The following is a 21488-nucleotide window of genomic DNA, read 5'->3' as shown; positions in this document are numbered from 1 at the left end:
ATCAAGTTTAACATTCTTGCATTCTTATGTCTTAGGCCAAAAGGGTCCTTGTTCCCCTCATCATGAGACTATTTCATCCTTATGTACAACGGCAGCAAATCATCTCAAGCTGAGAGTGTGGTGTGGAGTGGCAGGTGTTCTACATAAATCATGATATGCACCTTAGTGTTTTCTTCACTAATAGCAAAACCTTTACATCTCATTCTAACAATCAGTGAGGAGTTGTCTAGAACACACTTTGAAGGTCCTTGTAGAAGGAAAAGTTGAAGAAAGTTTAAGCTCAAAACATTTTACTTTTTGTTTTAGTTGATGGCAACTTGACCTGCTACGTCTTTGATGAGTAAAGATAACATAACGTACCATACTGTAGGTGCAGGGTACATTGTTCATAGGATTAACATTTTATTTTCACAAACATGCAGAAAACAAGAAGCCGTGGTCCAACTCAATTGTAAAAAGATAGGATGGTAAAAGGATACGATAGCAAAAAATAACCTGGGCACTGATGCTCCTCTCCTAGGACATACTCTGATCAAAATAAGTCTCATCTGACCTCCTGGATCTGATCAGATTAGGATTAGAGTGCTGCATGACCTTTTGAAAGCCATTCCTTTTCGCCATTAGATTGTTCACTGATATGAATATGTTAATGCGTAATTGACACTGAAGTGTATATGTATGTTTATGGAATAAAATGGATGAAGATGGACTAGGTGTGCTAAAGATGTCTAGTCCTGATTAAAGGCAATAATATGAACAGTTTCCCCCCCCCGACAATCTGATGTTCATGGTCATTTAGAACTATTTAACGAGATTAAATGTTTGTGCCTACATTTTGGTCTGCAGCCACCTCTCCCAGGATGATGGTTCTCATTATCAGGTCATTCAAATTGAATTACCTAGAAAATCAGTTTTATGTACAGGAGACTAAATCCAACAATCGCCTATTGTGACTATTATAGAAGTTCCCAAAGTGTACACGCCTTAATGCTCAAAACTGATGTTGTTTCATTAGAAAACAATCTGTGATGGTGTATCGCAATCACTATTGCCCTCTTGTGGAGCAGATGTGAAATTTCTTGGGTTGTTACCATCATGCAAGAATTAATCAATTTCATCATCAAACTTCTCCTTTTGTTACATTTTCTGGAGGCATCAAACTCCAGACAGTATAATGTATCATCACTGCAAATTATTTATGTAATATAAAGATATTGTGGCTGATATTTGATAGAAAACAGTGTTTTCTTTCCTTGGGAATTCAGTTGGGTTAGCCCCTTGAGCCGTGGATCTGCCCAAGGTTTCTTCCTTGGTAAGGGAGTTTTTCCTTGCCCCTGTTGCTCTTGGGTGCTCCTTGTTGGTGCCCCCCACCCAATCCCAATCCTCCCCCACCTTTTTTATGCAGCCCTTGCCACTTAATCTACTAAACCCCTCTTCTACTGCACTTTTTACCCCCCCCCCATTAATGCACAAATAGGCTGACACCAGACATAATTTCACTGCATTTCTTACTTAGTAACTATATGCATGTGACAATAAACTTCCTTGTATCCTTGTATCCTTGTAATTTAATTGTTGTTATGAACTGGATATGTGATGATTCTGTGAATACTGGATATGGGGCCCCCATTGTACAATGCCTGCATACCACAAATAGTGCAATCATACAATCAATGAGAGCATGTGGTTATAAATTCTTTGATGCAACAGTTGCTTTTCTGGACCACTGAGTGACATTTGGGTAATTTTCTGCGGCACACCTGATGATCTCTCACGGCACACTAGTGTGCCCTGGCACAGTGGTTGAAAAACACTGCACTAGTTTGCCCCGGCACAGTGGTTGAAAAACACTGCACTACATGACCCCTGATGTGAACAAATTTAAACACTTCCACTGCTCAGCTTGCTTGTTCAAAACACTTAAGATATCAACCTATTGGTTAATCATTATTATCTCATGCAGGCCACAGTCAAATCGACTGTCCATAACCAAGAACCACTTCCTCAGTGAAAACAGCCCTGATATTTCACTTCCTCTCACTGATTAGAGGAGGCCGACCCCATCTAAATCGTATCAGATCATATGGGGTAATTTATTTGCAAAATTACATAGTGTTTTTGAAACCTATATCCGATTGTCTTGAAATTAACATGGTTGGTTACATCTGGGAGAAGTTAGGATGATTTAATGATGTACAATGAGTGATGCACTGCAGCACCAACCGAATATAGGTTGGTAGCCAATTGGTTAAATGTGTATAGCCACTTCCTTATTTGCTGTGAATATCTTAAAACGGGCAGTTTTTACTTCCTTGTGTAGCTTAATAGGCCTACATTATTGTATCAACCGAACTACATACAATTTCAGATAATCCATCGTGTTTCTACATTTAAATACACCTTAAACACACCTTCATTCCTAAATCAGGCAAAACATAGGCTTGTGGTCCGAACATATTTTTAAAGCATAAAAGTCGTTGTCACTTGATTAAGGCCAAATTGCTATAGGACAGCTTAATGTATATTAGCAAGTTCTCTGTGTCAAACGGTCAGTTTACAGCCATTGTCGGTTTGTAAAATCCCACTGCGCATTTCTCCTTGGACCGTTAGGAACGCCACCATCACCAAGATAGCACCATCAACTGGCACGTGCAACAAAGATGACAAAGACATTACCAGAAAACGTAAACGCACTTGGTAACCTTTATGTGTGTGTGTGTGTGTGTGTGTGTGTGTGTGTGTGTTCATATAGTCACTGCTTTCTAAGATGCCAGTCTTGACTGTAACAGACAGATGAGAGATAGCCGCGAATTGATGTCGTGAGTGGGGGTATTACAGCAATTTCGGCAACTCCCACTTGACAGTTGTTCCGTCTTATTTCCTGCACCTAAGAAAAATGACTGCAAAGCAAAGGGGAAATGATACACATTTGTATCTGTTGTAATATAGCCGCAGAATAATCGACTGAGCATGAAATAAGGTATGTTTTCCACTGTCATAAAACGACTTTACGATAGGCCTTTTGTAGTCTACGTTGAGTAGCCTACACTATTTCCAAACATTGTATGGCTGCTGGCAGATCATGTAGATGGAAGTTTTTGAAAATCAAAATCGTTACTAAGTAGGCTACTTTATCTTGTTTACTCAAGTAGGCTAAATTGAAATGGACTACCTCTACGAATGTTCTGCCAGCTTTTACAATGACATCATCTAATTGATGGTTTCCCTAAGACAATCTCTTTATCATGCCATTTCTTTCATGGCAAATAACTTAATCTGCTGTGCTTTTAACATTGTAACATAATGTCGTCTATGTATATAACATAATAACATATATGTATAATAACATATACTACATTAAGAGTTCTTATCAAACAAAACCACAACTTGTCAGATCTTTAGGCCCTGTGTTTGCATGTCCTTTATTGTTACATTCAAGGCAAGAGTCTAGTTTTTCACTTGATTGACAGGTTTTGGAAATATATGTTGATGAAAAAGTAGTCTCAATTTCCATGTAAGCTATCTAAATGTATATATGTGTAAATTTCGCTTTCATTGCCAAGGGTTTGTGTTTGAGAAAAGACATAGGGAAGTCCCCACCCAACTCAGGGGTGTTTTTGGATGTGTCACGAGGGAAATGATGCATCACTGTGGTAACATGAGTTGCTCTCCCCTGCATGGTCAGATTAGGAAACTTTGATGGCTTCTGTCTAACTTTGAAACGGTTTCCCAAATGAGTGATACTAGGGTCTTGGTAGGCCATAGTTATTAATATTTTGTTACAGAACTACATTCAACATCCTGCTGAAGACATTCTTGTGCTGGGCAGGGATGTATAATACAGTGATTTTGGCTTCCATCCATTTCTACTTCACATTTGTCATTTCAGAGAGGGCAGTGAAGGCTTTGGCTTTTGTGCCAAAGCACTCATTATTCTTATTTTTTATAATCAGTGAGGTTATTCCTGTTGAAATATTTAGCATGGACCAAACGTTGCTGGTTTACCGATAGGCTATGTGCTAATTATTTCTGGGCAGTATTGATTTATGATGGCAGTAAGGAAGCATCTCTTGATCTCTTAATGTCCGTTGTACTGTATTTTGAACATGGAAAACTGTACCAAAAACTGTGCAGACCAAGATGATGAGGTGTTTTGAGTACACTGATATCTGCCCCCATTGTAGAGCAGTAAGAAGATAATTCAGTGTAAGTTGAATGTTGATGATAGAACACAGAATACAATTACTTAAACAAACAAAACAGTGTGGACCAACATGATTTCCAGGTTGCTATTGTTGTCATGATCCCAATCACTGACTCTCTTTACTCCATTGCAGACAGGATGCGGGATCGACTGTGTGAGCTGCACTCAGCCTCCAGGCTAACAGATGCGGCTGTGGCTGCGGAGGCTGGACCTGAGGATACAGAGCAGGTGGAGGTGGTGTTCGAAGGCGAGGAGGAGATGGATGAGGCCTTCAAGGAGGTGCAGGCCATGCACAAGGAGATTGCCCATCTGCGCATGGAGGTGAAACAGCTGGGGAAGCAGAATACACGCTTTCTCACCTCCATAAGACGCATCAGCAGCATCAAGCGCGACTCCAATTCTATCGCCCGCGGCATCAAGGCCCGAAGCCAGGCCCTGTACGCCCGCCTGCAGAAGATGGAGGCCCGGTGCCAACGCCTGGAGCAGGAGCATGGCGCCCACTCGTCCCTGGCACGCATGGTGCGCGGCCAGTGTGCCTCCCTCACCACTGCATTCCACGGCGCCATGTCCCTGTACAACGAGGCGGAGATGGAGCAGCGCGACAACTGCAAGAAGCGCATCCAAAGGCAGGCTGAGATCGTGGGCCAGGAGGTTACCGGCGAGCAGATTGAGGAGATGATCGAGTCAGGGAAGTGGAATGCCTTCTCTGAGAATCTGGTGGCGGATGGCCGTGCAGCGCGATCTGCCCTCTGCGAGATCGAGAACCGCCAGAAGGAACTGCTGGAGCTTGAGGGGCGTATCCGGGACATCCATGAACTCTTCTTCCAGCTGGCCCTCTTGGTGGAGGAGCAGGGCACAAAGCTTGACAACATAGAGGCCAATGTGGGTAGCACACAAGACTATGTGGCCAAGGCAACAGTGCAAATCAAGAAAGCCGTGCGATACAAAAAAGCAAACCCCTGCAGACGTTTTTTCTGCTGCTGTTTCCCTTGCTGCAATAAATAACACTCACTCTCATAGCAAACTGCTTATACCCTTCTGCAATGAAGGGCAGATCTGCTGTGGTAGATTTGACGTAAATAAATGACTTATCACTTTTAACTAGAGAAGACAGAGGAGCACACTGCACCTCATGTTGACAAAGACACTTAGTGTAGGGCTAGACTGTATGTGATAAACAGAAACTGTTATGCAACTGATAATTAAGTTAGTGACATTAAGTTTGTATGTGAAAACATGTTGTGTAATCAAGGCTCACTGTATGTCTGCTCTTCTGTTCGGTTTGCATGTTGTACACCTGAGTGCAATAATTTAAGTCGTGAATATGTGAGCTATTTAATCCTTTTAATCTTGAGTTAGTGCTTGTGTTCTTAACCTAAGTGATGCATGCGTTGTAGCTGAAACGGTCTTCTGGAGAAACGTTGCAATGAAACTTACACAACCTTCTTGGTTCACACATTTTTCAACAACAAGAACTTTTTTAACTGTCTCCTTTAGTAATCTTTTAAATAAGCTTATTTATTTAGGAAGTCAACAACCTAGAAAGCCAATCTGTTTTTTCCCCACACATGTAATGCAAAGACATTTGCCTGGCGCCAATGTCTTCTGTGGCAGAATCTAAATTTAACAACAGTCATGGGAAGATAGGGCAGTGACCATACTACCGACTGTAACCCCGTGTTTCCGAGAACTTGACGCTCTCTTTGTATCAAGACGTACCGAGGGTGGGTGTAAAACCGTTGCACTTGCAGAGGTTGAGAAATGCGAAAGTCGCCTGTGGTAACCGAGACATTACTATAAACAACGCCAACTTCATATCGCTGACAACACATGAAATACCTCGTATGATGGTCTGGTCTCCACCATACAACTAACATTTTGCGCTAACTTGCGCTAACATGTAGCATTGTACTCTTAACATGTAACATTGTACTCTTAAGGTGCAATTGTTGCTCGAAGATGTTTTAAAGTTGCAACATTGCCCCAACCTTTCAGTGATAGGGAATCTTTAGCCCCATCATCCATGTTACAAACAGGGGAAATGCATGGGTGGCAAGAAACCATGTATATTTCTGGTCATACTTTCGAACGAGCGAAAGACATTGTGTTCCATTTTCTAGAGGCTTCAGTGTCTAGGCTACTAGTTACAATTAGTGGAGTTCCCGATGTCAGATCACTATATTGTTAACCAGGATGGCCGAGTGGTTAAGGCGTTGGACTTAAGATCCAATGGACGATTGTCCGCGTGGGTTCGAACCCCACTCCTGGTAGCCTGAGGTTTTAAAATTAAGTTTGAACTGCTGTCACGTACACCGGGTTATCATAGCAAAGTCACCGTAATTGTATGCAGCTCTACTGAAATGCGTTGAGTAATTGTTCCATGTGAGTATTGCCAAATTTGAAATACACAGCTCTGTTCTGCTAGCCGACCTGAAATCGTCAGAAGCTAAAAGGTGCTATTGTTGTCGACATGCGTCAGCTTTCGATGGGGTAATCAGCCGCCACCACTAGATGTCAGCATTGCATTACATTGTGCCTTGAAAACACAAGTAGTCTACTAGAGAAGAAGGCCTAGTTATAAAATGGTTATTCTGTATACCATGATTAAGGCTCTGTCAATCGAGCTATAGAGTTTTTCTACTTGAAAAAAACCTTCAAAACCACCAATGAATCCACTTTAAAACCACTAATTACACATGTAACACGCTCTTCCCGTTGTGTAACAGAATAGAGCATAAAAAGTAGAGCCTACGTCTTCGGTGGATGGCAATGACAAACTTGTGTATGAGAGCATGTTTAATTGCACTTAATTTACAGAGGGACTTAATTGCGTAAATGTATGGTCTCACTTTACATGGAAGCATCGCCCAAAGAATTTGTTGATGTGAAAAAGAAACACAGGACAAAAAGCTTTGAAGAACAAAACAACCTATAAACAACAACATAAGCTGCTCAAATTGTAAAATTATTTAAAAAATGTGCATACATTAGTTAAATTATCTTTACTTCCTCTTGATGATAATTAAATCCTATAAAGCTTACACTGAGGTAAGGATTAGGTTACAGAGTTGATCTATTTTCACTTCATTTAGTCAGAACATTAACATCAGCTTCCTCCCTGTTCTTTTAAAGAAAATCTAAAAAGAGCACTATCCAGAAAAGAAAAATATCATTTTTAAAATAAAAAATATACAGCTGTTTAATAACAGCTTGTAAAATCTGGAAATGTAAAATTATCCTAGGAGTGCAATAAAATTGTATCACCATCATACCTAGTACACAAATAAGTGAGTGAAGGCTAAACCTAGAAAAAAGGGAAACATCCATTATGCATGTCTACATGCATGTTGTACATGACCGGTTTTATTAAGTAGCCTACATAGTATGCTGCCTTAAGTAGTTTTGTGGGCCGATGGAAAACTGAAATCAATAACAGATATGTCTGTGCCTGGGTTTCCTCTCTAGCCCAGGGGCTAGTCCAACTGTGACGAGTTGAGCGGGACTAGGGGCGTAGAGGCTCAGAGAGCTCTATTTGTCTAGTGAGCTGGCGTGAAAGATGGAGGAGAGGAGAGCCTGGGAGAAATGAAGCGAAAACAGGCGCGAGATGTGGATAGATGAGAAAGCGACATTGCCGCGGGAACTCCACATGTCGGGTGCACAGTCGCTTGGTTCACTTCCTCCACGCGAGTGGCAGGCAAGCGACTCGAATGAAAAATGAAACACAAATGAGAAACAGAGAGAGATAGAGATAGAGTGTGTGTGTGTGTGTGAGAGAGAGAGAGAGAGAAAGGGGGATGCGGTAAAAATGAAAAGAAAATGAGAATCTGATTCAAGCCTCTTTACAAAGAAAAAGTGGAGAGATGGAGGTTATTTAGGTTCAGCAGAAATGAATATGCAGTGCAGTCCTCGACTGGTCCCAGACTGCGGGGCCAAGGGCCCTCACCTTGATTTAAATGCCGCTGGTAACTATTGAATCAAACTAATGAAATCTGTCAGGCACATTTACCATGCTCGTAAGGTATGTTCCCCTCTGATTTAAAAACACACAAATGACTCTTCAGGTGCAGAGGGTACAGTGCCTCACTTAGCCCACCACACACACATACAGTACAATCACACACACACACTCTCCTCTCCCTCCCTCTCTTTCTCTCTCCACTCTGTCTCTCCTTTCTACCTCTTCCACCACTTTCCCCTCTGCTCTTCATCCTCCTCCCTCTCTCTTCCTTTCTTGTGCTTCTCTCCGTCCCGTCCCTTCCACTCCCTCCTCCCCTCCCCTCCTCTCTTCTCCCATCCCTCCCCTCCTCTCTTCTCCCATCCCTCCCTTGTTCATTCACATCTCCCTCTCCAAGCGGCGGAGGCAGAAAGAGTCGGTCGGGCAAAGGGGCAGTGGCATTTGCTGAAGCAGCTCGTCCCTCTTTCCCTCCCTCTCACCTATTCTCTCTCTCTCTGTCTTCTCCTCCGCCTCACCTTTACTTTCCTTCACTTGAGCAGGCTCTTGAGAACCCTGCTGTTTTGCCGGCTTGCTGTCCCTGTCTCTGGACAAGTCTTCTTTTCAACCTCCACCTGAACAGGACTAGGGGAGCCAGATCGCCTCACAGCTTGTGCATGCAGATCCATCTCTGGTGGTTATGTTTCATCCACTTTTAACGGTGACCTTTAACCCCAGACAGAAATCCTCTTAAGTGCTCCTGAAGTCTGGATTGTTGTGGGTGCTGGCAGGAGTTCAGGAGTTTGAAGTGGTGGTGTACTTTTTTTGTGGGATCTGGGATCCAGCCTATCTGACAGGACTTTGACTCAGGCTGCCATCCCCACACTCTCGATATGAGGATTCTACGAGGTCTGGAGAGGAGCAGTGGAGGTGGCATCATGGCCCTGGTGCGGACCTCCCTACAGAAGGTGATGCTCTTCCTGCACCAGCTCCAGGTGATGGCCGTCACGTCTCCACGCTATCAGAGACTCTGCAAGGTGAGTGCCTGAGAATTAGCTCCAGCAAAACTGCAGACTAATGTGATCTGTGGACACTGAGCAAACAAAGGGAAACACACTCTATGGAGTTGTAGAGGTTGTTGTCTCTATTCATGACTTGCCACAACATGGCAGTTTTACCTGTAATGGTTGTGATACAGTATTGATTAAACCACCATTAAGTGCACACAGATACATAAATAGTGCATACAGGTTGGCTTATTTAGTGTGCACTGTGAGGGAACTGTGTTTCTCAGGTCTAAGGGAGGGATAAAATGCACCCAAAGCCCTAAGGCAAGTTTGTGATGAAAGGCTGCTTGTGTTGGTGATGAGGAAAACTGTTATGGAACTCATCAAGTCAGCTGGTTCAGCTTTGCTGGGTCCTGCTCTACTCTGTCTATGTATCCAAGCCTCAGGTCTTTTGAATCCAAGATTCAAGACTGCATACAGAAATGGGTGCTTTTGTGTGCTTGTACATTCCCTGGTCCACACACGCAGACACAGACATAGATACACCCCTGTCTCCAGCCTCACACAGACACATGGGTACTCTCCAAATCTGTGGGCAGACAGGTCTGCCTCTCCAACACTCTTAGGCAAGACATGCAGAGGATGAATGAGTGCGAGATGAGAGAGTTCGCTGATCCTCCTTCCGTCTCCGTCTGGGTAGGTGACAGTTATGCCCCTAATGTGGGTGAGTAATGGCCCGAAAGCGGCCTTGGACACCCGCCAGTGACATCAACGCCTCATTTTATAAAACATCTTTTCGCGGTCATGCTCACGCCCTGCATGAACACTTCATCTCTCAAACTCTGGATTTCGCAAAGTTGATAGTCAGCAAAGTTTTGTCATCTCACTTTTGGCTTGGATATGTCGTTGAGCCACGCTTGCTGTTAAGTCATCAGGTTACCTTGGGCTCTTTGTATATCTTACAGCATAAAGGTCACAGTTCATCATAATTCCAATAGTGTCAGTCTAAAAGCAATTTTTCCTCCAAACCTCTACGAATGTTGAAGGGAAGGGGGTGGAGGGTGGGCAGCAAAATTAGACAATATAGTTGTGAAAAAGCTATCTTATGCACAAGTTAAAAAAAAATTATACTCTTGCACTGACTCCTTGATTATGCTGTCTGGCTAGCTCCAGGGTGTGGCACAAACCTTAACAACACTTCAGAACTTCCTGAATGTGCATATTATCAATTTGGAGGAAAAAGTCCTTCCAAGCACCATTTAAAGGTTGAAACAGAGTTGTTTACACTAAGCTTTGCCAAACAGGAGCAGGCAGCCGCTGCTAGGTACAAACCATCATTTATCTCCTGTTGCATCCCCCTGCTGCCACCTTAATGAGTGCTTACTAAGAGCACTGCATGACAGTGCCGAGTGTAGCAGTCATCAGCAGCGCTTCATTAATACAAGAGCCCTCATCGGTGGGGATGTGTCACTATACATTGCATATGGTGGGGTGTTTTGGCCATATCATGCAGAGTTAATTGGTGAACTGCTGCTCTGGTTGTTGTCTTAATAGGGTGATCTGCTGAATGGGCAATCCCCCATGGATCCCCTGTGAGGTGTTATGCTGGCGCAAAGCCCTTCGAAAACTCTACAAATGGATCGGAGTTGATTGATTATAAACAAGGTTGTGATCCCCATTGCACGGCATTGTACGGGTTGCGAAAAGCTGTCCTGGGATCATTTTGGATTGCTATTGCAAAGTTCTGCGGTAAATGGTGTTTGGCTGTCTTCTCTTAATGTCTCTTTTAATGTGCTCAAAGGCTAATTCTCAACCAAGCATTTGGCTAAGCACGGAGCTTATCTATGCTGTGGAAAGTTTTTTTTTGTGACTCTCTGGTTGTTCTCACTTTTTTCTTAGACAGAGACCAGCTAGTGGAGTGGGTATAAACACTAACCGTATGCAAATGTCCACTTAAGCCTGTGCAAATATCCTTCAGTGGGCACAGCTATGTTGGTGACAATCAGGAATTTAATGTTTTCATTGCAGAGATGGCCCCCCTCCCTCACGCATGGGGTCATCATTTAATTGGCCCTACTTAAATTCCTGATATTAAGTGTGTTCCTATGCTGAACCCATTTGCAAAGTTATGGGTGAAGCAGTAATCCTCTTAAGTAAAAAGCATCACAGAGTTCACTTTCCTCTCCGCCTGGAATATTATTCAAATAATATATCTAAATTACATTTGAATTATTTTGCCTGTGCCAGGGCAAAGTGACATGAGCCAGGAGAGGCTTTGTGATAATGGGCTATCAATGAGAAGGTAGTAATGTATGCAAATGCTTGTTATAAATTAAACATGAATACAGAGTACACATCATATTGGCCGTTTCATAAAGCAGGAACAGCCCTTCTGACTTCGAGAAATTGATACAGTACGTGGGAAAAAATAAAGAATTGTGTCGGTGCTGCCATCTAATATGAAGTCTGTCTAAAAATAGAGTAATGCATCTCAAGGGGAATATAATAGCCAGGCAGGTTGCTGGTTCCTGTAGTGGGATTGCTTGCCCTGAAATAAATGCTCTTTGGCTCCGGGCTCTGACGGAGATGAAGGACTAATGATAAACAAACACCAAGGCCCAGGTTTCACTCTGACTATGCCATTACCTCGAGGAATCGGCATGCCCTGCATATGTTAGCCAGTGGGCTCTCACCACTGCGAAATGTCTGGCGAGGGAGCGAGAATGGCCTGGCACACAGGTGCTAAACAAACAGAGTGATAGAGGGTGGGGTGGGGGTGGCGTAGGCTCTGCAGACTCCAGCCCATCTGGCCCTGAAAGCCCAGCTCCAGCCCAGCCACATCAGAGTGCCTGACAATCTGCTAATTTATACTGTACCTCACTCTCAGAGAGAGAGTGTGTGTGTGTGTGTGTGTGAGAGAGAGAGAGAGAGAGGGAGAGAGAGAGAGAGAGAGAAAGAGAGAGTAGGAGAATTTTAAATTTGAAAAAAGAAAGGGAGAGAGCGAAAGAGAGAGGGGAGAATGGGACCGGGCGATGCAAAGTGGGACAGAGAGAGTAGGAGAAACAGAAGTAAGGAGAGCCAGAAGGGAGAGAGAGGAGTGAGAGAGTCAGAAAAGGGAAGGAGAGAAACAACAGAGTGAGAACGCAGAAAGACAGACACAGGGAGTGACAGAGAGGGAGGTCGGGGAGGGTGGTTTAGACCAGAACAAAAGGAACGGGCCCTGGCTGTTAGCTTTAATCAAGAGCATGAGAGTAAATCTGCCCTGACACTTATGTTGTGGAGCTGGCCGTCTCTGTGGCTCCACAGTAAAGTCTTTATTAATCACCCCCTGTGATACTGCAGTGCAGGACGTGCCCACAGACCATGATCACACAGTTTTTTATCAAGTATCATATCCTGAATATGGTCACGGCCTCATGTCGGTCTCATTTCCTGACTGTGGTCTTGTTAATTTGAGAGAGAGATATGCGTGTGTGAGGGTGTGCCTCTAGATAGAGCTTCAAACCATTTCGTTTCATCACGCTGCATGTTTTTTAAGTGTCAGAAAGATGTTTCTGTTCCTTTTTAATCCCATCATCTAAAGAGTTATCAAGAGAATCAGAACAAGCTGTACTGTATGCTGGAAAGTATGAGTGATCTCTCGCAGTGCACCAGATGTGCAAGAGTAATGCGTCCTTTCTAGTGCCTTGTTGCAATCTTTGTGTGCATCCAGTGTTCAGAGAGGTGAGGCCCTCTGAGAGGCTCAGGGATAATGAAATCAACACGGGGTTTAGCACAGACTTGACCATTCTAAACTTTATTTTCCTTGTCGTTTTTCATTTCACACTGTGTCAAAGTATTTGATGGGTTTCGTACGAGAGAGGGGTATTAAATCAACATGTATTTAAAAAAAAAATGTTTGGTGGAAATGAGTCTAAGAACAGCAGATGGCAATGGACAGGTCTTCAGAAGAGACATCAAAGAGCCCAATATGAACCTCGAGCTTCCTCTGTGGGGGGAGGGGAGAGACACCTCCACAAAAAGACACAAATTACACAGGACATTAAAAAACGATCAGGTCCTGGCAAATGTCGGCCTGTGATTTGGCCCTGACATTTAGCAAGTTCGTCCCCTTTCTGCCCACTGTGTCTCTGTCAGGGTGTGAACTGCTTGGCGAGAGGGCACTTCAGACTGTGTCAGATTTAATTTCATACTGCTAATCTTTCTTGTAATTGACTCATTACACTTTGGCCTTGAGGCGGGCCCAATGTGGCATTTTCAGTCAGTAATGGCCAGCTTAGATAAACGGGGACCAGCAGACGTCTCTGATGTCCAGCTTTTTGGAAGAGGCTGTCAGACAAGATGGTTAGAGATAAGAGTTTCCAGGAAAGAGAGGCCCAGGTAAACCACTCGCATGGGGCTGCATCTGAGGCCAGTGTCTGTGTCATCACTTTTCAGCAAATAGGTGGCACAGGCTGAGGGAAAACTCAGAAGATGGCAGACTCATGTGAAGCTGGAGTTACACAATAACATAGAGAACTCCCCTAAGAGGTCAACTACAAACACAACGAGACATAACAGGACTAGCTACAGTCAAAACATATCATATGCACAGCCAAATGTTATGATCTCATGGGCTATTGACTAGAATAATGGACCAATGAAAGTTGATATTTAACTTTCTATTTTTTCATTTAAACAGCCAGGCATAAACTGTATTAGTTCTGAGCAAATTCTTAAATGAGTTTTTGCATTATCTATTTTCTCTTAGCCCAAACAATTTCCTCCCCAGTCTAGACACAAACTGTTGTTAAATGTGTACTAATGCCTGATATTATGAGAGGGCTTGGCTCCCATTAGGATTGGGTTTAGACGAGTTCCTGTCTAGACTCGTGGACTCACTTTAAGACTATCTAAAAATATTTGGAGGAATACTGTCTAATAATCACATAATATTGGGTTGCAGTATTGTGCTATTTCCCCATTGATTATTGCCTTGCTTCTGTTCTTAAGGGTTTAGGTTTTAATGCCAGAATGAAGAAATAAAATAGTCAAATGTGAACACACACACACACACACACACACACACACACACACACACACACACACACACACACACACACTGCAATGGCAACTGTAGCAGTAGTTGCTCCATTCTTGTGAGTGTGTGTTGGTGTGTGGTCAGTGTGTGTGTCTAATATGCGTGTGTGCGATAGGTGTACTTGTGTGTACATGTTTCCAAACAGCTAAGTGGAATTGCACTGTTTGGTCAGGGCAGGGTGGGGCTAGATGACAGCGAGATTGTATTGGCAGCTTAATGGACTTGGGAATATAAATCCTTTCAGTCTCTGTTTCCTCCTCTCCTCTCCGTTTGGACTGTGCGGCAAAAAGCATTTTACTCTCCACTCTCTCTCCTTCCGGAGAGTCCAGTCTGTTATCGAGACTACCCCAAGGATGTAAATCACGAGTCATGCAGGTCATCCAGCACCCTGTCCATGGCGAGGGTGACAGAGAGGGTGGGCAGATTGAGACAAATTGAGTAAAAAGAGAAAAAGGGATCTAAGACGAACGCAAGAGATGTGCTTGCCCAGGAGGCATTTTTAGTGGCTGGACTAATCGTCAAGACTAATTGACTCATCATAAAGCACAGCCATAATGGAGATTGCGTGTGCAGGGAGACATTTCGTCCAGATCCACCCATTCTCTCTCTCTCACATACACACACACACACACACACACACACACACACACACACACATGAGTGTGCCAACGCAAGGGCCGAAGCCATGATGTCATAAAAGGAAAACAGCGATCAGGACTTTTAGTGGCTTTAGAATAGGCTGACAGTCTCAAGGAGATAAAGTTCAGTTTTGTGGCTGGTAAATTAGATGAATATGCGCTAATTGCACTCGCTGAACTTGAGAGAGATTCCAGGATAACTCACTTTGGGTGGTATCGATCCCTTGTTCTTATTCTCCCCCCAGGCTGCCCTGTGTCAGTAACAGCACTGGTTGCTGCTCCCTTTAAATAAATGCAAATGAAACGTCAGCACTCCAGGCGTAGACGAGACAAACCATTTATGGCCAGCTCAGACCATGCTGGGAAACGTCCACCAAGTCTCACAAAAGCACACACACACACACACACACACACACACACACACACACACACACACACACACACACACACTCACACTCACGCAAACACGCACACACACACACACACACACACACACATTCGCAGAGGTGGGATACTCTGACTGACAAAGAAAATGGCAGGTCTCCCAGATATGCTGAAGTTGCTTGGACACCAACCGGTCACAGTCACCTTAATAGGATTGCAGGTATCATGACACCTGTCATTCAGAGACACTAACAGGAAATCACACGCCTCCCCCAGAGAGCCAGACCACAGGGATACACCTTGAGCTTCATTCAGGTTTTTCTCTTTACTTAACATGAGTGAAATTTGGCAAGATTCGGTCCATTGGCTTCGTATGAGCTGCTGTTACACAGAGCTCTACCATGCTAGGTTAGAGCTGTCTGTGTGTGTCTGTATCTGTGTGTCTCTGTATCTGTGTGCATGTGTGTGTCTGTGTGCACTCGTGTGTGGTGCGCGTGTGTGGTTTTTTGTCCTGGCGTCCAAGTGCATAAATAATGTATTATATTAACAAATGACTTTGCACTGTACGGTTAATACAATCTTGACCAGCTACCTTCATTGCCCTCAGGACATGCAAGCTGACATAGACGCCAATGATGACATCATCAAGGACGGAACAAATGGATTACAGACACACACCAGCCCACAGCAGCCAGACGATGGACTACAGACACACACCAGCCCACAGCAGCCAGGCGATGGACTACAGACACACACCAGCCCACAGCAGCCAGACGATGGACTACAGACACACACCAGCCCACAGCAGCCAGGCGATGGACTACAGACACACACCAGCCCACAGCAGCCAGGCGATGGCTGCAAGGACAGCACCTCCAGCAGCAGGTAGGGTCTCCATTCATATAGGCAAAAGTTTCTCCACTCCTGCCGGGGACATTGGTTCCTTAGGGGCTTGACCTTCAGTAATAATATTCTCTTCATTGATTTGGAAAGAGAGCGCAAGTGACCTTAACCATTTCCCAGAGTGCAGCCGGAGGGTGGCGTGGAGAAGTGGGCGGGACTGATGGCCGTTCTTGAGGAGCTGTGGGCGTGGCTGAAGCTGAAGGACGAGGAGCTGATTGGTCAGAGACTCTCAGGCGAGACTGCTCCGGGGCAGCAGCAGCAGGACCCATGGAAGGTCAGTGCACTGATGTGAGCATGCACACAGACCTCAGCACAACGCCTACATTATAAGAAAGGGGAGATTTTTTGTTTTCAGCTAGAGGGGGTGTATCGAAGAAATGAATGAACGACACTGAAGCAAAGAAAATGCTACCTTTGGCCAAAAGGTCAGGAGGAGTTCAGGACAGAGAAGAGAAGTAGAGTGGAAATAATTTGTAAGTCCTTCATGCTTGAGTGATTAAGCTGTAAGCGCACTATTAATGACCTGAGATGCTACTTAACATCCTAATATGATTTAAATGATGATCATCATCAGATGGGTCAATATCCACTTCTGCAAAAGAGGCTGGAGTCCTCTCCCTTTCTTTCAGTTCTCATAGCTACCCACAGCACTTCTGGTAAGGGCTCTGTCTGATGGCATGCAAACAATGAACACTCCTCCATCCAATTGCCTCAATAAAAGAATGAAAGGCATTGCTGGCTCAGTGACAATTCTTTAACATCACATAGTCACAGCAGGCTGTCAAGGAACAACATTTATTTACAACATTTTCAATATTACGGAACTGCGAGTATTGCAATAAATCAAATTGTCTGTGTAACAATACAACCAATCTTTTGCTAAATCATCTTTTTTCCCCCTCCTGATGTTTTATTTGAATTCAATGGGCTAATTCTGCATTGACCGATCTCTGATTCTGATTTTCTTAAAAGCACCAGCTTGTAATCAACAGGATGTTTGCTTCCCTTTTAAGCAAATTAATTTACTGTACGGTATTGAGCTGCAGCTATGGGATCACAAAAGGAACATAAACCCAGAGTGCCGTCTCAAACCCAGTGACTCTCTCAGGTGCTGGGCTCTCTTCCAGAGAAACAACCAGCCTCTATACATTTCCATTTCAATTTGTGTTTATCAGACTTTTACTGATGCATTTTTCTGTCCATCTGATGTGTGGCCAGTGTAAGCATTCCTCTGGACCAATGGTTTTGGAATATTCTTTTAGTTCTCAGCTAAAGGAAGAGGCTTGATCAATAATACAATATTTGAGAAAATATTAAAAAAAAAACATCAGTAAAAAAAGAGGAGAGTCTTCACAAGAATGTCTTCAAGGTTATTAATAGTTCAAAGAGCTGTCATGGGTTTTGCTGTAGGCTGTGGGTGTCACAGCTCTGGTTATATTGGGCAGGGATTATCTCCCTGCTGCCAGAGAGTGGGAAAAATGCAGTGAAGTTAATGGCAGGGGTGCACATTGCTTATAATGCAGGTGAGAACCTCTGGACTGATCCACCTTAGGGACAGTCAGTGTGCAGGGGCAATGTAACCTTTTCTGTTTCCTCCGCCTCTTCAGCTGTGAGTACAGAGAACTCGCCCGTACTTTACTGGAAGTTTCACTCACTCACACCGAAACGGTTGTGCTCACAATTTGAATTTAAATTCCCAAAACTGAGCATTTTGAATGTGTTTGCGTGTAATGTAGAGCATATATTGATTTAGCTGCCTACGTTCTTAAATTCACTTCAATAATAGCTGCAAGCTGTTGCTACTACAAGAGCTAGCCCACACATAAGAGACCTACTTCTGGATGTGAAAATATGAATATATGAAGGTATACAATTGATACATTAATATTCCTTGATGTTTGGGCTATATAGCAATGTATGAGCAGACTACTGCATTCTTATAACTTCAACACACAGGCTTGAAACTCTAGGGGGATAAACAACTTTGCTTACTTTCTTCCTGTGGTCTCTGGCAGAAATCTCATTTGCTGATGGCAACCGATGATTGTGCTGCGCTCTGGCAGAGCATGTGAAACAAAAGTGTCTGAAATTCAAATGCCTGCAAGTGCAAATGTCACTCAAGGACATGACTGGCGTCTAAAGGCAGAACTTGTGGAAAACTTCCGAAGGAACGTTACTGTGGTAGCCTAAGCCTACTGCTACTGTCTGTTTAATGGATAGCTGGTAGCAACACTTTGGCACATTTGAGGAATATTTTATAGCCACTTAGTTTTTGTATCCCATTCAAATTCATATGGTAAAGTGGAGGACACATACTGTAAACACACCTGTAATTTCCATTACATCCCAAATATGTAGTTCTGTTGTAGTTCTGTGTTAAAGGAAAGCTTTCACAACATGATATCAGCAACAACATCACCAAAAGACACCAGTTAGAATGTTAGCAAGCTTATAGCTGTGTCAGCTGGACTTGTTTGTTTGGAGGTGTTTTTCTATTCCTTTTTAGTAGTTAACTCACTTGTGTTAGGCCAGCGTGCTACTTGGGAATTGAACCTTTAATGTTGTCAGTGTGCTACTTGGGAATTGAACCTTTAATGTTGTCATTCAGCATATCTTGCTCTGCCAGTGGTGTTACTGTTATAAGTTGTGAGCATCATCAACATTTACCAGTGAGGTGGTGGAGCCGAAGAGAGGAGAGGAGAAGCAGTAGCCTACAGGGAGCAGTGGAAAGGTCAGATGTTCAGAGGATTCCATCAGCGCATCCCCAGCAAACAGACAAATATATGTGGAGCATTCCTAACAAGTTCCGAGCTCTGCCCTTTTTTGACCCTGGTGTGAGATTCTGGGATCCGGCATTTTTGCGGTTACCATCTGCTGTGCCTGTTTTATTCACCAGATCAGAACCAAACTGAACCCAGACACTGGGGCAGAGCTGCAGTGCTTGAAGCTAAAGTTTTCAAAATCCTCCAAATTAAGTGAGACATAAAATTATGGAATGTGCTGTGGAAAGTTAAGGCGTTTGTAGCCAAAGTGCACTGGAGTCATTCTGGCTCCGTGTGATGAAAAATGTAGAGTGGTCTGCGCACTGAGTGCAAAACTTTAAATCCCCCAGGACCACCTGTCTGAGAGAAACTGCTGACCCTGCCTCGGAGACACTGCTGTAAGTGATGCTTCAACTCCCCTCCTAAATCTCGGAGAAGTTCCCAATTGCTCTGTCCAAATTTGATTTTATCAGCAATGTTGTGTCTTATCGTAAAAGCACACACATAGAGGGAATATTATCAAAGTAGTCCCTGTTGCTGTCCATAAAGTAAAACTAAACTGCAAGCTCTCTCCAAAGGGCTGCTTTTGCTATGTCAAGGTCAGCAGCAACAGTGCATGTAACCAAAAACGCATTTTGAATTCCACTTCTTTAGGGAAACAATTTGTTTTTCTTAGTTTACCAGCCATTAGCTTTCTTTGTATGGGGACCTCTTTTATCTTCCAGTTGAAGATGTCTGCTCTGGCTTATTTGCATAGAGATTTATTTTGTTGTCCAGAGCCCAAACATCAGGCAGTCTTTTCTCCCTCGAAATGAGTGAGGTGATGAATTTGTCTGCAGTGTGGGACCGACCCGAGGGTGTTTGTATGCTGGGACGGGACCATGAGGCAGTAGTATTCCACTGGGAAAAAGCCCCTGGTTCCTTTCAGATGTAAACTTCAGTGGGTTTTTTTCCATCCACAACCTGGTTGCGCTGTCAGAGAAATTAGAATGATTAATCCCTTGTGACCTTTCCTAATACAGTCAGTGCCATTTATGCAAATAATTGAAATGCATTTTTAGAAAATCATGTGGGCCTGGATGGTGCTTAATGTCAGTAAATACCAGTCAACCTGAATTAACTTCAAAGCAATAACCTCTCTCTCTCTCTCTGTGTGTGTGTGTGTGTGTCTGTGCCTGTGTAGAGTTTACTCACTCCAAGAGACCAGGACACTGACAGCTCGAGAGAAAAGGTGTGGCTGTCTCTGACAGCTTTGCCCGCACAGGCTGAGGATGGACTAACCGGTGGCCAGCCAAGTCCAGGTGCGCCTCTATGCCCTGTCTCTCTGTCCTTCCACCACGCTTGCAAACACGCTTGTCATTAATCAAAATCACGTCCTTTGGACAGAGGAGTATCACCAAGGCACCACCATAGACAAAAAAAGAAGGGGCAGTGCTCCAACAGGTTGGGTTAGCTGTCCAACAACTACTTTAGCAACAGCTGACACCCTCTTCCTTGTTGCCCGTCCCCGCCATCTCTTTGTCCCTGCTGCAGATGTTGTTGTTGAGGAGCGCCCCCTGTGGCCGACCAGGGCAGCGCAGGAGCAAGAGGCCTCCCTGGAGCAGGAACAGGGCTGGCAGCAGCAGCTGCACTGGGCTCTGGCCAGGCTTCAGGAGCTCCAGGACGCGGTGGATCGGTTGCAACAGAACCTGGCTGAGGGAGAGGAGGCAGGAGGGGGAGAGGGTCACCCCACAAGGGTCTCACCCACTGACCCAAAACTGGAACACTGGGAACAGTCCACTGTGAGTTTCAAGAGGCTTTCATCAATCATTTGGAGAAACAATTTTAAACAATTAAAAACATAAAATCATAATCATAAAATAACCCCCTTAACTGGATTATGCACATTTACAACTTGTAAATGTTTGGTAAGGCCAAAGACAGATGGGGGCCTGAGTTCAGAAAGGGAATTTCTCTTTAATTCAGTCTATAGGTTCTTAAGAAAGAGTTCTGTTTAAAACCTTTTCTAAAAACTGCTGAGGTACATTACCATAATGTTAAAGTATCACTCTGCAAAGACAGCATTATAGAGGAGAGAAATGGTCAACTGAAGCCCACTGCTACTTGATGCTACAGAGATTAATACTGTCTTTGTTTCCCTTGTCATTGGTACCGGCAATGGTACAGTGACTGCCAACTAACAGATTGAGTTAAAATGAGCAGACGTCAACAGTGACATTTTCTGGGCCAGCGTGAAGCTGCTCAAAGTCACTGCAGATAATTCAGATTGACCAAATTCTTGTAGTTTAGGAGAAGGGAGCTGTAATGAACGCCAGTGGAAAAGCTCTGTTCGAATGTTGCTTTTTGTTTTTCAAGGGAGATGTGGAGGGCTCTGACCCAATTAGTCACGTAATGCAAGCAGTGAGGAAGAATCCTGCACTTACCATTCAGCTGACCCCTGGGACGTCTATAGAACTGCACAACTTGAGCACACGCTGGAAAGCCCTTCCGGTGAGGGTCATCTGTATTCACCAACTGATCATCTAGAAGCCCTTTAGGGCAGGATATCTTTGTACAAGATAATAAAGCCCATCCCGTTC

At 43.9% G+C, this 21488-nt stretch overlaps 3 protein-coding genes and 1 non-coding gene across 4 annotated transcripts in view; all 4 read left to right on the top strand.

The window, feature by feature from the left end:
* Nucleotides 1-2770: 2770 nt before the first annotated feature.
* stx11a (syntaxin 11a) lies at nt 2771-5647 on the top strand. Its single transcript, XM_042073092.1, has 2 exons — nt 2771-2980; nt 4338-5647. The coding sequence occupies exon 2, from the start codon at nt 4343-4345 to the stop codon at nt 5207-5209; it is 867 nt and encodes a 288-aa protein (XP_041929026.1). The 5' UTR covers nt 2771-2980; nt 4338-4342; the 3' UTR covers nt 5210-5647.
* Nucleotides 5648-6391: 744 nt separating this feature from the next.
* Nucleotides 6392-6474, top strand: trnal-uaa. Its single transcript has one exon. It is a non-coding gene; the product is annotated as a tRNA-Leu (tRNA).
* Nucleotides 6475-8558: 2084 nt separating this feature from the next.
* LOC121693615 (NAC domain-containing protein 82-like) lies at nt 8559-16133 on the top strand. The gene is made up of 2 exons (XM_042073157.1): nt 8559-9172; nt 15852-16133. Exons 1-2 carry the CDS (start codon nt 9029-9031, stop codon nt 16131-16133), a joined length of 426 nt encoding a protein of 141 aa, XP_041929091.1. The 5' UTR covers nt 8559-9028.
* The window catches only part of LOC121693559 (utrophin-like), a 24160-nt gene continuing 18655 nt past the window's right edge, over nt 15984-21488 (top strand). Inside the window, exons 1-4 of the mRNA XM_042073091.1 lie at nt 15984-16129; nt 16268-16421; nt 20093-20210; nt 20443-20690. Coding sequence (XP_041929025.1) covers nt 16308-16421; nt 20093-20210; nt 20443-20690 — 480 coding nt within the window. The 5' untranslated portion in view covers nt 15984-16129; nt 16268-16307. The remainder of the gene's footprint in view (nt 16130-16267; nt 16422-20092; nt 20211-20442; nt 20691-21488) is intronic.

The sequence above is a fragment of the Alosa sapidissima genome, chromosome 19 (genome assembly GCF_018492685.1).
Source record: "Alosa sapidissima isolate fAloSap1 chromosome 19, fAloSap1.pri, whole genome shotgun sequence".
In the NCBI taxonomy this organism is placed as follows: Eukaryota; Metazoa; Chordata; class Actinopteri; order Clupeiformes; family Clupeidae; genus Alosa; species Alosa sapidissima.
Note: the sequence above shows the minus strand (reverse complement) of the source record. Positions and strands in the feature narration are given on the sequence as shown.

Coding starts and splice junctions, on each gene's coding strand:
- stx11a (XM_042073092.1), top strand. CDS start 4,343: ATGCGGGATCGACTGTGTGAGCTGCACTCAGCCTCCAGGCTAACAGAT.
- LOC121693615 (XM_042073157.1), top strand. CDS start 9,029: ATGAGGATTCTACGAGGTCTGGAGAGGAGCAGTGGAGGTGGCATCATG. Junction 9,173..15,851: donor GCTATCAGAGACTCTGCAAG/GTGAGTGCCTGA, acceptor CATTGCCCTCAG/GACATGCAAGCTGACATAGA.